General features: G+C 32.7%; 1 protein-coding gene and 1 long non-coding RNA gene across 2 annotated transcripts in view; both read left to right on the top strand.

The window, feature by feature from the left end:
- LOC145303719 (glutamate receptor ionotropic, kainate 2-like) overlaps positions 1-17670 on the top strand; it is a 161710-nt gene that overhangs the window by 50949 nt on the left and 93091 nt on the right. Inside the window, exons 10-11 of the mRNA XM_080145324.1 lie at positions 10010-10100; positions 16077-16161. Of these exons, the coding sequence (XP_080001450.1) occupies positions 10010-10100; positions 16077-16161 (176 nt within the window). The remainder of the gene's footprint in view (positions 1-10009; positions 10101-16076; positions 16162-17670) is intronic.
- On the top strand, positions 6436-9299 carry LOC145335369 (uncharacterized). The gene is made up of 3 exons (XR_013885193.1): positions 6436-6471; positions 6900-7016; positions 7802-9299. It is a non-coding gene; the product is annotated as an uncharacterized LOC145335369 (long non-coding RNA).

Here is a 17670-nt window from a genome sequence, read left to right as displayed (position 1 = left end):
GGGTAAATAATGTTTATTAATGTTTATATGCAGGAAATTATATATCTGCACGACCAGTGGGGCTCGATCACTGTCACCATGGGTACTTAATTATAAAATATATGGGCGCTGCAATCAAAGAGAGGTTAACGTAAATGTTCTGAAAGAACAAATTGATGTTATCCTCTTAGGAAAACCCCCCCCCCCCCCTAGAAAAACGGCCCCTGGCCTCTACCTAGCCGTATAACTTAACCTAGCCTAACCTAACCCAGCAATTTAGTTTGGGGGGGGGGGGGGATGGGGAGTTAAATAATACAAACAAAATTTTCTAAGAGGATAACGCCACAAATTACAATTAAAATTCGCTTTCAGCATGGATATCCGGAGGCTGGATGAAATCGCCGGCGGCGAGCTCGGCTTCTCCTAGCTTCTCCTTTCTCTTCCCTGAAAGGAAAGAACATTGAATTAAAAATGAGAAAACTAAAGCGTTTTTTAATGAAGAAACTCAAAGAATTCTGAAACATTTTTTGGTTAAAAACAATTTTTTCCCCTGCTACAAAAGACAACTAGCCATGAACAAGAGCAGGTGATTTGAAGCAACTTCCATCATTGATCCACTTATTTCTTTTTTCCCCCTCCCCCCCCCCCCCCCGGAGCAGAATATACACCCCTGCAATAATTTCGTAGTTTTTACCTTTCCTTAATCTTTCCTGCTCGTCAGAATGTGAAGAACTCATGGTCTTGAATATTATCAGCTGCCGAGCAGGTTAATCTAAATTAAGAAAAGAGATGTGTTACTATGGGTTTTATTTAGAAAAAAGGGCTGACGTTGGTGAGGAAAGGTGCACAGTCGGCTTCATGGTCAATGACATATCTCTCGGTATCATCCAGGCGGGGTCTCTCCTTCTCGTAGAGATTCTCGGGCATAGGTTCATTCTTCTTTAAGTGTGTCTCTACCCAACCGTGATGGTATAACAGTTTTACTATTTCAACAGCGTCATCAATGCCACATGATTCTTCTTGAACTCGAATATTTAGCTTGGAGAAGAGTCTCAACATCCTAACCATGAGGGCGTCCCATCTGTCATGCAGCTCGTGGTATTCGTATGGATTCATCCTAATTTGAGAAATGATTATTTTGTTTGTCTTGTTTATTTTTGGGAGGGGTGTGATTAATGTTTTTTAACTTTCCGGTATTTTATTTGTCCTTAAACAAGGGGGGGGGGGGAAGGCCTGGAGCTCCGGAACCTGGAGGCCTATCCAAAAAATCTTAAAACTTGGGAAAATTCATCATATAAGAATGATTTTATCCCTAATAACCTATACTCTCAGTCCAAAGATAAAGCCTATACTCCCTGTTTACGCAAATGTGTCAAAACTTCCCCCCCCCCTTATTTATTTAAAACAAATTTTGTAGCAGGAGAAAAAAAATAAATCTTATACAGCTAATATACACCCATACCTGTTATTATGATGTACGCGTACCCAGGTGATTGACTTGAATAGCCTGTTATTCAGAACTATCTGAAAAGGTAGAATATTTAAGAAATAAAAAATTACAAAATAAAATTAGCTCGTATTCATTCGAATCCGGTGGATAGGAACAGGTGTTCTCATTCATACGCAAAAAAACTAGGTAACTAGCATATCGTATTATATCCATGGTTTTCTACGAATATAAAAATCTAAAAGCATAAGATTAAAAACAGTTATTTTTAGCCAGTGCCTCCGGCACCTCTGGGCAAAAAAGTAGTTTCATTCTTATAATTGTACTCCTATATATGCGAAAATCCGTTTATACTACGATGCAAGAAATATATTTATTAATTTTACATTTAAAAAAGTCCTGTATATTACGTAAGCTAAAAAGAGTCCCAAAAATGGGAGAAAAAACGAATACGAAGAATATTTTACAAAGAATTCTCAATAATTAATGATAAAATTTGAATTATAAAACAGAATGTTACATATTAACTTCAAAATTCACTGTAATTTCACTAAAAATGATTACTAAAATACAAAAATGCACCGTAGTCATATAGTGCAGTTGAATATTGCGCCGATGGAAAGTTACGGTTGCCAACATACAGATTGAATAGGTGGCAAAACACTTTGCAAGACAGTTATATTTTTAATCGTAAAAATGCAACGAATAATAACATTTCATGAATTATATAAGTTATGCAGTTTTAATTAATTAACCGGTAAAATATTAAAATGATATTATATACATAAGGTGTTTTTTAAAGTTTGGCAACTTTGTCGAGCACGCTGATTTGATCTTCTGAAAACAGGGTTACGAAAGTTAAATTAATGTAAATTTTTTTTAATGTGAATGTAATATATTTTTGCAATGACTTAAATGAAATATCATCGATAAAATATAAAAAAATATATTGCAATGGATATAAAAGAAATATTTTTCAATATAAAGTTGTATACCTGTACAGAGCATGTGCATGAATGCCGCTATACCGATTGAAAACTATTGTAAACAATGAGTGTTATATTTCAAGTCTCTTAGAGAAAATACGTGTTATATCCAAGTATGATTGACAGGAGATGGTCCATCTCACAAGATTTATATGAATGTCATTTAAGAATTCTAGAGAGCTGATATTCAGAAGTTTAAAAAAGTACGTGTCCACCTTCAGTCTTGGCTGTTAGTATATGGACCCTGCAATCAAAGAGTGGTTTGCGTAAAAGTAAGTGGTTAAATAATTTTAATATAAAAACATTGATAATATAGGACCTTGAGCGTACGGTTTTAGGCTGCCTTCGATTAACGGTTTAAGTTTTACTAGCGGCTATGCCCCTTAGAAGCCTCTAGGGGCACTTAAAGTAGGAAGAGAAAAGTCGAGGCCTCATCCTATTTTTAATTTGAGTTTCAGCTATAGATTAAAATAAATAAAAAGCTTCGTTGTAAAAGAGAACAATATTAATATATTTATATAATAGGATAATTGTTTTAAGCCTTTTTTAAGCCTTTTTGATTTGATCTAAGAAACACTTTTTATCCTATTCTTAATATTAAATAATCCGGGTTTAATATATATAAATGTAAAAGAAATATTAATAAATTATATTTAAATTGAATATTGTTTTTCAGGTTCAGCAACACTGATTCATCAGAAATAACTATTTGGGCGCTGCAATTAAAGATTGGCGAGATAGAAGTAAGTGTTTAAATAATGTAATAAAAAAATCAATATAATTTAGGACCTTACGCATGGTTTTAAGCTGCTTCGATAAACTGTTTGTTTTATAATTTTTTAAACCTTTTTGATATATGATATAAGAACGACTTTTTATCCTATTCTTAATATTTAAAGTATTCTACTATTAATATATATAAATAATAATAGAAATATTAACAAATTATATTTCAATTAATATTGTTTTTCAGACTTAACCAGGAATCAGATTCGTGAGAAAATATATGCAGACTGGCCAGAGTGTACGTTTTGTACGTTTTGTACGTTACGCATCAAATCTGTGTACGTTCTGGACGTTATTTTGATATGTGTACGTAACGTATTTTGAAATTTGTATTTTTGTACGTTTTACGTTTTTTTTTTAAATAATAAGAATCAAATATTAGCAGAAAAGTAATTTGTATGTTTTGTACGAAAATTTTTGCAAAAACAATAGGTGTATTATTTAAATAAATTCAATAATATCTTCAATTTTCATAGAACAAAAATATGTATATAAATTATGCATATATGTTATTAGAACTTACAGTTTAAATTTATGGATTTGAAATATATGTCCTATAGATATAGTTTAAACTATTGAACAGAAAGAGATATGCAGTTGACTAAATTCAAGTTTAAATGCACTTCATGCTACTACCCCTTTAATAGATTTTACGATAATTTTTTCAAATTCTTTATATACTTGGGTAAATTTTCCGAGATATCATATGGTGCACAGTGTAGGATTAAGAAGTCTTATTTTTTGGTATCTTCAGTTTTTAAAGAATAAGAATCAAATATAAGTATAAAAGTATTTGTATATTTATTTGTATTTGTACAAAAAGTATTACAAAAATAGTATATTATCTATAATGCAAAGTAGAATGATGTCTGTCCGTCTGCTTGTCCGTCTGTATATCAGAAGCTTAATATCTCAGTAACCACTGAACCTATTGTGCTCTACTCTTCATGGAATATACCTAATAGTCCTGTGATGGTTTTTGCTATTTTCTTTGGGGGAGGGACACTTAAAGCTTTTTACTTTCTACTAGGATTAGAGGCTTCGTATCCCTCTTTTATAGAATCGTTTGTTGGAAATTTGTCCAAAAAAAATATAAAAAAAAAATTGTGATTATTTTTTTCATTTAGGCTTCGCCCCAGGGTGCGGTGGGGGTTCCCCCACCCCGCTGATTTGCATTAGTTTACAAAAATAAATTGAGGGGTGGTTGATTTTTTTTTTTTTGGGGTTGGGGGTTTCCCACACTCTAAGTAAATAGCCTAAAACTACCACAGGACTAGTAGATATATTCCCTGAAGATTAGAATTTAGAACCCAATCTGTTCAGCGGTTACCAAGATCTTAAGCTTTAGACAGACAGGCATTGATTTACTTTGTATTAAAGACTAGTATTTTCTGAGATCTTTAGCAATAGACAAAATAACCCTATATCCTATTATATGTTTATCCTATAAATCCTTTTTTTTCTGTAACAAAGAATCTCGCTAACTGCTGAACCGACATGATCTTTGTGAGGTTGTAGGCTATTTTCTCTGTCCTTCCATATCCCTTCAAGAACCTGTATTTAAAATGGTAGAAAAATAGCCTAAAACCATCTCGGTAACTGTGTGAAGTAGTTATGAAAATCTTAAGCATCAGACAAAAAACTTACTACTTTATTTAATAGAATATACTTAGTACGTAATAACAGGATGTATGTCTCTCTGTCAGTTTATTTGTACTGTAGGTTCTCGCTAACCGCTAAACCGATATGGTTCTCTTTTACAGGGTAGCTTCTCATAGGTCCTGGGAGAGGGTACAACCACCCTCCCAAGAGAAACTACTCTTAGAAAAAAATCACAACCCTTCCCCTATTTTTTCTTTCTTTTTAAAATTGAAATCAGAAATGGGGGTGGTCTACTCCCCCTTCCCTCACTAAAAAAATTATTAGCGAAGCTACTCTATAATCACTTTGTCAGTCCGTTATGCTATCGGAGAAACGTGATTTTCTCGGCTCCTGTTTTTTGATTGAATAAGTTCACATTCTACATATTTTCATTGAGATTTGCCTTTTGGTTGGGTGCTAGATCTATTCCTAGATTTTCTTTTTTTCATGGTTTTCTCGACTTCTATTCAAGATAGACGGCTGAAATTTTCAGGGAATAAATAAATTCACATTCTACATATTTTCAAAAAGTTTCTTTAAGGTTTGTCTATTTGTTGCAGTGCTAGATCGATTCCTAGATGTATAGGTTTTTGTGATTTTCACAACTCATATTCCTGATAGACGGTTGTAATTTTCAGGGATTGTATTAGTTTTCATTCTTAAAACTTCCACTAAATTTTATTGAGATTTGCTTATTGGTTGGGGGGCTGAATTTATTCCTAGATTTTCACGTTATTATATATTTTTAAAAGGTTTTGTGATTTATTTAAATAAGTTAAATGCTTATTTTTTACGACACTACTCTATAGTTTTTATAGTTCCCAGATTTCAATCCATAACTTTTGAGCTTCGCTACTTAAGGATGTTGTCATCCTTGTTTTTTACTTTTTATTTTTAAATAAAAAAATGGGTTTTTGAATTCAATTACCCCCCCCCCCCCTATCAAGTTCCTCTAGAGGCCTCTAAGGGCGTAGTCGCTGGTCCTTATAATAGGATATACTTTGTACATAATAACAGAATGTCTGTTTGTTTGAACCAAAGAATCTCGCTAACCACGGAACCGATATGGTTCTCCTTAACAGGATAGCTTCTCATAGGTTTTTGGAAGTTTTATAACTATTTTGGGGAAGAGTATCACCATCCACCCTCCCAAGAGAAATTGACTTTAGAAAAAAAACTACCTCCTCCCCCCAAAAATGAATTTTAATTGCGATTTTAAGTTAATTTTTTTCCAGTTGTCTTTAAATAACTTTTGAGCTTCGCTACTTATGTATGTTGTCATCCATGTTTTTTTTATTGAATTCAACTCTCCCCTCCTCAAGTGCCCCTAGAGGCCTTTAGGAGCGTAGACGCTAGTTCTTTTGAATAGAGTAATAGGATATCTTGTGTCTTTCAGTTCGCTATGGTTCTCCTTTACAGGTAGCTGCTAGTAGACTTAAATGTATTGATAATAGGTAACTAGGAAATTATTTAACTTATTTTTATTAGGAATGTACGTTTTTGTACGTTTTTTTACTTTTTTTTATGTACGTAACGTATTTTTTTTGTGTACGTTATGTACGTTTTTTATTTTCAAAATTGGCTGGCCAGTCTGTATATGGGCGCTGCAATTAGTGAATGGTTTACATAGAAGTAAGTGTTAAAATAATTTTAATAAGAACATGGATATTTTAGGCCATGTTATTAAGACTATCCTTTAACGAAACCTTTTTAATTCAACCTTGCTACGAAGCCTTGTGTGATGGTAGAGTGTTTGAGTTCTTAGGGAACCACACTAATTACATAATATTATCTTGAGTTAGACAGGTTTTATAAGCTGTAAACAGACTAATACAATTAGATATGTCATTATCTTTAAATTATTTATTATAATCTATATAATAGCACCTTTGAAATAAGCTCATATTATATCCAACCTATATTCGCCCTTTAAGGTTTATGATTGTTTTAAGCGTAACGAATTTTTATACCCTTAATAGAAAGATATTATAAGATGTGTTTTATGTAAAATAATATTGAAAATATATATAAATTATATTTCAATTAATATTCTTTTTCAGGTTTAGCTTCGCACACAGCTGGGTGTATTCTCTGATTATAAGCTGACCGCAATTCGATCGTGGAACATTTCTTGCACCAACATGAAGCTGTTGCCATCAGAAATTCATCCGTTAAAAGTAAGTGTTTAATTATTTGTAATAAAAGATAGTTGGAATAATCCTACACGCAACTACGGCAACACCTCGGCCCCAAAAGGTAGTTTCCATGTATACAAGCGTAACAAATATGAAGTTAATATACACAGACACACATCGAACTACCTTCATGAAACTGTATACTAAATTATATTAACAATTAAGCTATCATTAAATTTATTAGATAGATATTAAACTGGTTAGACAAAAGTTAATACATAAAAATAACGTACTAGATAGGTAGCTATTTAAAATTAGATTTTACTACTTTATATTATTGAAACAGTACATTCAGGATATTATTAAAATCTAAACAGCATTACATTCATCCTCGTGCATGTTTACTTCATGAAGAACAGCTGCCAGTTCGGCAGCCTGGGCAGCGGCGGGCAGCAGAGGGGAAGGACGGCAGCGATTAAGATGTGTAGTAATCCATCCATGCTGATATAACCTCTTACAAACCTCCCTCTGGATCTCGACATTGTCAGTTCTGGCTCTAATCTCTAGACTCTCTCTTAAAACTAACATACGACTATTTAATTCATACCATAACTCCAAATTCCCGTTATAAGACATTCTTAGTTTCTCTCAGTCTGGTTATGTATTGATAACTGAATTAAACTTTCTCTAATAAGCAGGCACGTACACAAGCTGTATCTACTTTCTCCATGAAATTTTCCCAAAACAGTTAACTTTCCTTTTTGTAAGGCCTTTTTGATTTGTTAATCCTTTAATTGCTTAATTTAAAAATGAATATTCTTTTTCAGGATTTTGGAGTTGAACCAGTTTTGAAGTGTGGAGCTTTGCAGTTCCATGGAGAACAACTTGAGTTCCATCTCAACATGTAACAGTCACAGATTATACAAAAAATTTCATTATTTATTATGACGACAATGTTGAACCGAGAAAATTTGTTAGTCAGTTAAAATTAACAAATAATTTACAGAACGATACTAATAAGTTTTATTATGACGATCAATGTTGAACCGAGAATATTCTGTTAGTCAGTTAAAATTAACTTAAATAAAGCGTATTGATTACAATCAGTGTTTATTATGACGACAATGTTGACACCAAACATTCCACAAGCTAAAATTCTAAAAAATATTGACTTTATTAACAAATAAAGCGTATTGATTACAATCCGCCCAATCAGTGTTTATTATGACAACAATGTAGAACCGAGAAAATTTGTGTCAGTTAATTAAGTTCTACTCGAGAGCTCCAAACATTCCACAAGCTAAAATTCTAAAAAATATTGACTTCATTACACATTTGACAGGTGTATGGTATGTTATTTACAGAAACGATACTAGTAAGTTTTGTAGTTTCAGTATTGACCTGGATAATATCTATATGACCTGTTATGTTATAATATGAAATAAATTCTAAATAAAATCATTATCATCATATTTTATTAATTTCATATTCCATATAACGAAAGCAAATAGTGCTGAGTAAAAGGATGTTTGTTTGGAAAGTATTAGGTCTGAATATTTCCTCATTATATTTTATTTGCGATTTTTATCATTAAGTAGAAGGATGTTTGTTTGGAAAAATCTGGACTTAGCCTAAAAATTTACCTAAAAATATTGACAAGAATTTAATTAACAAGTAAGAATGGAAAAACCTACCTTAAATACTGGAGATCTTGAGGCAAGTATAAACTTGTGCACTTTTAATTTGGAGGTACTAGTTTCTATCAAACAATCAGTAAACTCTGGATCCTCAAAACAATTCTCCAGGTCACCAGAGAGACAGGATACTGCACTTTCAGGTCCAGGTTTTATAACTTCCAGCCAAATAGTCAGAGTACCTCCAGGTAGGAGACTTGCCTGATTGTTCTTCAGTACATTAATCTCCATAAAAGCAGCATTACAATTTCCCTCTCCAGGTGGCACTGTTATCAATCGACATTTAGGCATCAGTAGTAGACTGTTGTTATCTTGGATGCCAATCTTTTGTAGTTTCAGTATTGACCTGGATAATATCTATATGACCTGTTATGTTATAATATGAAATAAATTCTAAATAAAATCATTATCATCATATTTTATTAATTTCATATTCCATATAACGAAAGCAAATAGTGCTGAGTAAAAGGATGTTTGTTTGGAAAGTATTAGGTCTGAATATTTCCTCATTATATTTTATTTGCGATTTTTATCATTAAGTAGAAGGATGTTTGTTTGGAAAAATCTGGACTTAGCCTAAAAATTTACCTTGTCAATTTTTACCAAAAAGTTGGTCAAATTTTACCAAGTTTTTTTTTTTGGCAAAGTCCAAAAATCTGGACTTAGCCTAAAAATTTACCTTGTCAATTTTTACCAAAAAGTTGGTCAAATTTTACCAAGTTTTTTTTTTGGCAAAGTCCAAAAATCTGGACTTAGCCTAAAAAAATACCTTGTCAAATTTTACTAACTTTTTGGTAAAAATTGACCAAATTGCGTTTTTTTGTCTAAGTCCGAAAATTCGGACTTAACCTGAAAAATAGAGTTGTAAAATTGACCACATTTTTGGTAAAACTTCCAAAAGTGGTAAAATTAAAAAAAAAAAAAAAAATTTAAATTTAGGCTTCATTGTATAGAAGTCATTATTTTAAAGTACTACAACTGATTATGAAGAGCTGTTTTTAATTTAAAACACAAAAAACGGGTTTTTTTGTTTCGTCAAATTTTACAAAAAAAATGGTAAAATTTGACTAATTTTTTGGCTAAAATTTTTGCTGGTAAAATTTACCACGAAACTGGTATATTTTACCAGGTTGACCAGCTTTACCACTTTTCTGGTAAAACGATTTTTTTTTCTGGTATTTCGTAGAACCTGGGTATCTGCTATGTTCTGTACCATGGGTATGAGGTGAAGGACCAAGTATCTAGCCTTGAGTTCACAAGTTGATTGTTGAGTCCAGGTGTAACTAACCCATACGACATCATCAGTACTATAACCTTTAATATGAACCTATTTATATTTAGGTTTAATGCGCCTCCAAGACTTGCTCAAATCCCCCACAGAAACGGATATCAAAATTCGGGTTCTACAGCTTAATTTTGCCGAGGGAAATAGGTAGGCTGTTTTTGTACAGACGACATTTATAAACAACCAACCCGTGGATTGATTACATAACCTTTGTCAGTAAGTTTTTATGTTAATAATGATTAACTTATTACCAATAAAAATTAGGATCATGTTACTTGTAAGTTTAGCGCTAAACCTACAAGTAACATGTTCAACCTTGCTTAACCTACAAGTAACATGTTAAAGGGAGATAAAAAAGAGGAGATAGGCATGGAGTGGGGATATTGCTAAACCTACAAGAAACATGTATGTGTTTGCTTAACCTACAAGTAACATGATCCAAAAATTAATATATGTATCTCAAGATTTTTACCCTTTTCCCCCTTTTTTGCAGTTCAACCCTTGTTTCAAATCAGGGATCTAAAGGGATAGGACAATGGTCGACTACATGATGTACATCCCCAATGTTAATACACATAACTAACCCTTCTGTAGATAACACGTAGTGGTTGAAACGTATGAACACTAAATTTCATAATAAACCAACAAATCAAAATTCATTAAAAGTCCCCAAAGTTGTTAAGCCAACGAATAAGAAAACGTTATTATAAAACTTTGGTGACTTGTGTAATAAACAGCCCATTGTTCCATCTCTCTGGTTTCAAATGAACATAATTATCCTCGTTTAATGATCCTATGTCTTTTATATGCTACAAAAAAAATTGTCCAATGTTTAGACAATAAAACTAGGAAGAAAATGTTCTTAAAAAACAAAGCAAGATGAAAAAAGGACAATTAAAAAAAAAACGAATGCATTGTAAAATAAATCCGTTTTTTGGTCCCTGTGGCCTCCAGGGCAGGTCTAGATCAATATGAGGGAGGTCCATCCTCCACTTTCAATATAAGTTTTAAACAGAAGTACGAGATTTTTTTTGGGGAGTTGGGGGGGGGGGGGGTAACATCTCCAAAAACATTTTATAAATAAACTTTTCTTGATCTAGAAGAAGCTTTACTGTAAAGAAAAGGCATATCGGTTTAACAGTTAGCGAGATCTTACAAAACAGACATATATTCTGATACTTTAATATGGATGCAAGAAAGTATAGATTTTGGATGGCAAAATCGAATATCGGCAGACAAAAAGACATACGGACCTACGTTTAGAGTAGCTACGCTATAAAATAAAAGTATGCATTTCCAATAAAGCATAAAAAAAAGTAAAGCTAGTTGTATATTTTATTATCTTTATTTCCTCTTGCACGACACTTTCCGTTACAAAGATTGGAGTTTTCCCTCTAATTGCCTTGTTGAGCACAATTAACACCCCTTTTTCTTTTAGGTCAGGTTAGGTTAGGTTATATTGGGTACTGTATAGCCCCCTGCAGGGCTTAGAGGCATAGAAAAAAACTTCACCTATCCTTATTTATTTTTTTAGCTATTCTATAGTTTTAAGTTATCTGTTCGTTTTTAGTTTATTATCATTCAAAAGCAATAATTAATTTGCTTAACCAATGCTTTGCTTAAGTTAAAGCGCTATCAAATCACAAAAACGATATATTTTAACATTTTATTTTGACAGAATATCCGTAGTGGGACAATGTGTCTCAAAAACCAGCCATGTGACATCATAAAAATGATGGAGATGTATGTAACCAGTGATTTTGCCCGTACGTACCAATTGAGTTTTTTTTTATTTATCTCGTATCTACCGAGATCTACCTAGATATTGTGAAGATAATTTTTCTTTCTAGTTTTTCACGATATAATTTATAAACTTCAAAATTACACGAAGCACCATTAAATCTCAAGCTCTTTAGTTGTATACTATAAAATGTCATTTTTCGACACCGCCCTTACTCCACCCCCAAGTTGAAGTTTCTATATGGAAAAACCAAATAATTTTAATTTTCCCTTCAAAGAACACAGTAAACTTTAAATACTGCTAACGGCCAAACGGTGTAACGTATATATTTTGCTTACACAGAATTTTAACCAACGAAAGAAAGGACAAAGCCCAAATTGTGTCAAAAATCATCCATGTGACGTCATAAAAATAAAGGATTATCCATCTCTTTTTAAAGGGTTTTCTTTTCCACTTCTCCTCTCATCTCCCTCTTTTTTATGACGTCACACTCACATGGATCATTTGACACAATTTGGGCTTTGTCAAAAAAAAGCCTACAAATAATATGTAATAGTCATTTATCAAAACTGCACAGTTATCTCGCAGTGCAAATAAATGCGCGAAAAAGACTTATTTCACGCGTTGTTTCCTCAGTGAAGCTTTCCCTGTGCATCATTGGATATTCCAGATTAGTTGTAGAAAGGTATGTACGTACAGCCGTTTGGCAGCTAGCAGCCTTTGAAATTCATAGATTTTTTAAAGATAATCGTTACCAGGAACATTTACCGAGGACACCAATAGTTCCACTGTATCCGTGAAAAAAATATAAGGCACTGCAGGTTTTTCTACATAATTGTAAAATATAAACAACACATTGTAAAAATAAAATTAGATATAAGGCTTACAAAGAATTGAAACAATGCTACTCTAAAAGCTGTTGTTAGGATCTGTCAGTCCGTCATAGTTCGTCTTAGTGATTTTTTTATCCTTATAATAAAGTAACAGGATGTCTGTGTGTCTGTGTATCTGTGTGTCTGTACCGAAGGGTTCTCGCTAACCGCTGAACCGATCGGGTTCTCCTTAACAGGGTAGCTTCTCATAGTTCCCGGGAAGGTTTATAACTATTTTCTTAGGGGGTGGGACACCCCAAACCCCCCAAAAAATGAAAAATGCCTCCCCCCCAAAAAAATTTGTTTTAACTAAAATAAAAAAAATATGGGGGTGGGCTCCCCCCCCCGAAATTTTTTTTTCGACCCCCCAAAAATTTATTTTTTTACTTTTTCTTTTAAAATCTAAAATAAGAAGTTGGGTTATCAAATTCGACTCTCCCCTCCTCAAGTGCCCCTAGAGGCCTCTAGGGGCGTAGCCGCTAGTTTTAATATAAAGAAATACTAAATGAATGCCTCTTAGTATGGTTGATTACGTAGTAGAGATTTTAAAAAGTAACGAAGCATTAATTTTCTCTAGAAGTCTAAAGTTTGAGGGTAATGAGTTACGTTTGTTTTGTGCCAATGCATTACCACAACTCTAATAATAAATTTTACGTTTCTTAGATATGAGTAGTAGGAACTAGTTTAAAATGTCTTAGATTTTGGCTAGAGTTAGGCAGAGATTAGAACCTATGACCTGATATGACACCCTGTTATAGAAAGTAGTACGGTTTTTCTTTATCTGTAGCTTAAGATTAATAAGTACTAAACCGATTGAGTTCTTCATTTCAAGAAAGCTTCACAGTATTATTCTATTCAAGATAAAAAGTCTTTAGATGGTTTTAGTCTATTTTTCTGTCCGTTTCTACCTCTTTAAATACAGGGACACAGCTGCTAGTGCGTATATTGATACATAAATAAAAATATTATTAAATAATATAATTTGCGTGTTTTATGCGTATGTTTTAAAGTAAACTCTGAAATCAAAAATTGAAATCTATAAATTAATTAAAATTTTGGTCCCAGACTTGAAGTAATAAGAACTTAATTAAACCAACTTTAAGCTAAAGATAGGTAAGAATGTTCTGGTAAACTAGACTGCAAACGGCCATTATACAAAATCATTTGAATTAAATTCATTTATATTATTACATAAATATCTTATTACTAGCCTTTACTGGGTTTATCACATTTAATTCATTTTTAGAAAATAAAATTTCTTTTGCGAGGGAAAGGCATTTTCTAGGGCTTAAACTATGGCATGACCAATTGGTATATCTGCTTGAATAGTAGAGCCCAAACAGTGCAGAGGTTAATCTACATTTAGAGGACAGACAGACTGTCAAAAAGTGAGACTCCTAGACAGACAGGTTGTCTGTCTGTCTGACTTGCACATTGACAGATAGAGATTGAAATTTAGTGCAGTTCACGGTGAAATGTTCCTTGTAGCGATTATCTAAAAAGATATCTATAAACTTTTAAGACTGCTAACGGTAAAACCGTTGAACGTATAGATTATTCTCGCATTAGGTTTTAAGCGACAAAAGAATGGCCTACAATTAATTGTTTACTCACTTTTTCTTCAGTGAAGCTTTCCTCATGCATCATTGGAACTTGGCTATTCCAGAATATTTATAGGCCTTTTTATGTTACTTAGAACAGCGTGCGTGCACGACATGTACGTTCAGCTGTTGGGATGCTAGCAACCTTCAAAGTTCATAGATTTTTTTGAGCTGATCGTTACCAGGAACATTTTTACCGTGAACTGCACTAGATCCAGAGATTTTTATACTTTGTGGATATACTAGAAAAAATAGCTTAAAACCACCCCAAGACTTAAATCTAAAAATGAAATAGCCTAAAACCATAACTGGACCTTTGTGAAGCTTACTTAAAATAGAGAACCCAATCGGTTCAGTAGGTACTGAGATTTGAAGCTTCAGAAAAAAAACTCTTACTACTTTATATAATAGGATTATTATAATAACTGGAAAAGACGCCTATAATAGCAATTAGAAATGGGGGAAAGTGTCGTAGATTAATTTAACCGCCATTGCCTTGTCCTTCCCTTACTGATAAGTCTTCAGAATATATTTCCCTATCTTCCTTTTACTTCTAGTTGGTTTAGTTCAATTGTTAATACTTTAACCCATAGACAGATATCTGAAACCTAAAAAAATTTTCCTCCAATGTTCTTGAGGCTTTTTCAGGTTAGGTAAGGTTTAGTAAAGACTATGAGAGCCCCGTTTTTAGTTTTCTTATGGGTTATTAATACTGCAACTTACTTTACAAAAATCCAGTACAATTTGCCAAAGAAATAAAAACTGGAGTTTATTTTTTTCCCTTCAGATGCATTATTCCTATTTCAGTTATGTTAATACTGCTTTACAATTCATTTATTACGTTTGACAACGTATAAATTGACGTTGCAGACAACCAACTCAATGTTTGTTGTCTTAATTTTAAGGTCATTTATTACGTTATTACTATACTAGTCGGCGTTTTTTTTTATTTCTGGCAATTTCTCTTGGAAGAGTGATGGTACCCTCCCCCAAAATAGCTATAAATCTTCCCAGGGCCTGCGAGAAGCTACACTGTAAAGGAGAAACATATCGGTTCTGCGGGTAGCGAGATTCATCGGTACAAACATTTAGATAGACAGACATCCTGTTATTTTATCATAAGGATATAACTATACTTGATCTATGATCTATGGTAATCCCTCTACTCTTTCTGTAGACTCCTAAAATAGTAGTGTTATTTTTAACATCTTTAGTATCACAAGGCCTTTCATTTGAATTAAATCGAGCATATAACGCTAAATTTTATATCACATCATTGTGATAATTACTACTTGCAACATTTGCAGCTTTTTATACCAAATTTTAGTAATCTATAATACAAAGTAGAACGATGTCTGTTTGTTTGTCTGTTTGTTTGTCTGTCTGTTTAATTGTCTGTCTGTTTGTAGCGAAGGATCTTGCTAACCGCTAATTTTAATTTTTCTTTTAATTCTAAAATACGAAAAATTGGTTTGATTAAACCTCTTGGGTCAAAGCCCCTTTTTATACTTGTTAATTTCTTCAAACATATACATTTTAGCCTCCATTGACTTTGTCATCCTTGTTAATTATCTAAGAACAAAAGTTTAAATAGAAATAATTAGGCGCAGAAATTCAATGACTTTTCATTCTGCAATATTCTAATTGAATTTAAATTTCCAGAATTTTAATTGTATTAAAATTTCAAAGACTGTTCAATTATGATTTTGAATGGTAACATGAGCCAAAATGTACTTAAGTAGCGCAACAGCAAAAAATAGGGTTATTAGTGAACATTAAGAAAAGTAATTCTAAGTAAGTTTATATTACAGCTATCATTTACGGACGCACGGACGTTATCATCCTTGAAAATCTTTAAAAACGAAATGAATAAATAGATTGCTAATTTTATTATTGTGAATATTTTTAGTGATTTGTTACAAGAAGTGAAGCAAAGTGGAGAAATACATTTAGTTCTGGACTGTCAGTTAGAAAATCTCAGCCAACTTCTGAAGGTAAAACATATTTCTTTATTTAAGACTAGTGACTACGCCCCTAGAGGCCTTTTGTTGCACTTAAAATTTTTTTTTTTTATTTCAAATATGTCTATGTTGGGTTCAAGTGGAGTAAATTTTATGAATTTATGATTTTTTTGTGATTTTTGGTGGTACCCTTCCCCAAAATAGGCATAAACCTTCCCGGGACCTATGAAAAGCTACCATGTTAAGAAGAACACGATCGTATAAGCGGTTAGCACATAGGAGCTCTTTATTCAAATTGATAAGGAGTTGACGGAAAAATATCCTAAAAGTATCCTCAAGGCTTAAATAGCCTAAAACCTACCTCGGACCTATGTAATGCTTTCCTAATAGGAGAACTTATTTAAAAAGCAAAGACGGATGGACAAACTAGCAAAAACAAGCATATCATAACAAGGGAAAATGTTTCGTCAATTTAGGTTGCTAACATGGATATCATTTATTGGTCAGTTCGTTCATTCAGTAGGAGGGTAGGAATGGGTAAATGGAGTGGATGGGAGGATTGTTATTTTAGCCAGCTACTAGTTTTACTTTATTAGAATTCATTATATTCTGGTGTAAGATTAAAGTAGGCCTAATAATAAATCCAATATAATAGTATTCACAAGTTGTCGTAAAATCAACATGTTTAAAATAGACGTACTGATTTTCTCGTAGTTATTTTATAGATGTTGCGAGTTTTATTATCTTGCAAAGTTTGAAAACGAAATGACCATTCTAACATTTCTAAATCAACATCCATAAAAAGCTTCGTGTAAAAAAAGAGTAATTTTTCAAATAATGCTAAAAGAAGTTTGTATGTTAAATCACGTGATTTAAATGCATTTTAAAGTCAGGTTATCATTTGGGAATTAACCAATTCTAAATTCCAAAATTTATACTCATTGTCTACACTATTAATGGATTTAGAATACATGGATATATTGACAGGGGAACATTTTCGTCAATTCAGGTTGCTAATATTGATTTCATTTATTGGTAAGTTTGTTTACCCAGAAGGAGGGGAGGAGGTGGGTAAGTGTCAAATTGGGGTATCGTTATTTTAGACAGCTGGAAGTATCACTTTATAAGAATACAAAAAAATCTAGTGTACCATCCAAGAAATTATAAATCAACTATCAGCTTCGCCCCTAGCCTCTAGGGGCTTTCCTCCAAGAGGTAATTAATGAAGAAAAAAAATTAAGTACCTCTGGAGATGCCCCCACTCCACCACTAATTCTAAATAATTAAAAAAAAATTTAAGTACCTGAAGAGAAGCCCCCACTCCACCACTAATTTTAAATAAAAAAAAAATAAAATTTTTTTTTCATTTTTGGGGGCGTCTTATCCTCCAAGAAAATAGCCTAAAAGCGCCACAGGACCAGTAGAAACATTCCCTGAAGAATAGAATCCGATCGGTTCAGTGGTTATCACAATTTTAATGGACAGACGGACAGACAGACGGACGGACCGACAAACAGACAGACAGACAGACAGACATCATTC

Source organism: Acartia tonsa, chromosome 13, assembly GCF_053477335.1.
Source record: "Acartia tonsa isolate MP-2025a chromosome 13, ASM5347733v1, whole genome shotgun sequence".
Taxonomy (NCBI): Eukaryota; Metazoa; Arthropoda; class Copepoda; order Calanoida; family Acartiidae; genus Acartia; species Acartia tonsa.
The sequence above is the reverse complement of the archived record's forward strand: the minus strand, read 5'-3'. Positions and strand labels throughout refer to the sequence as shown.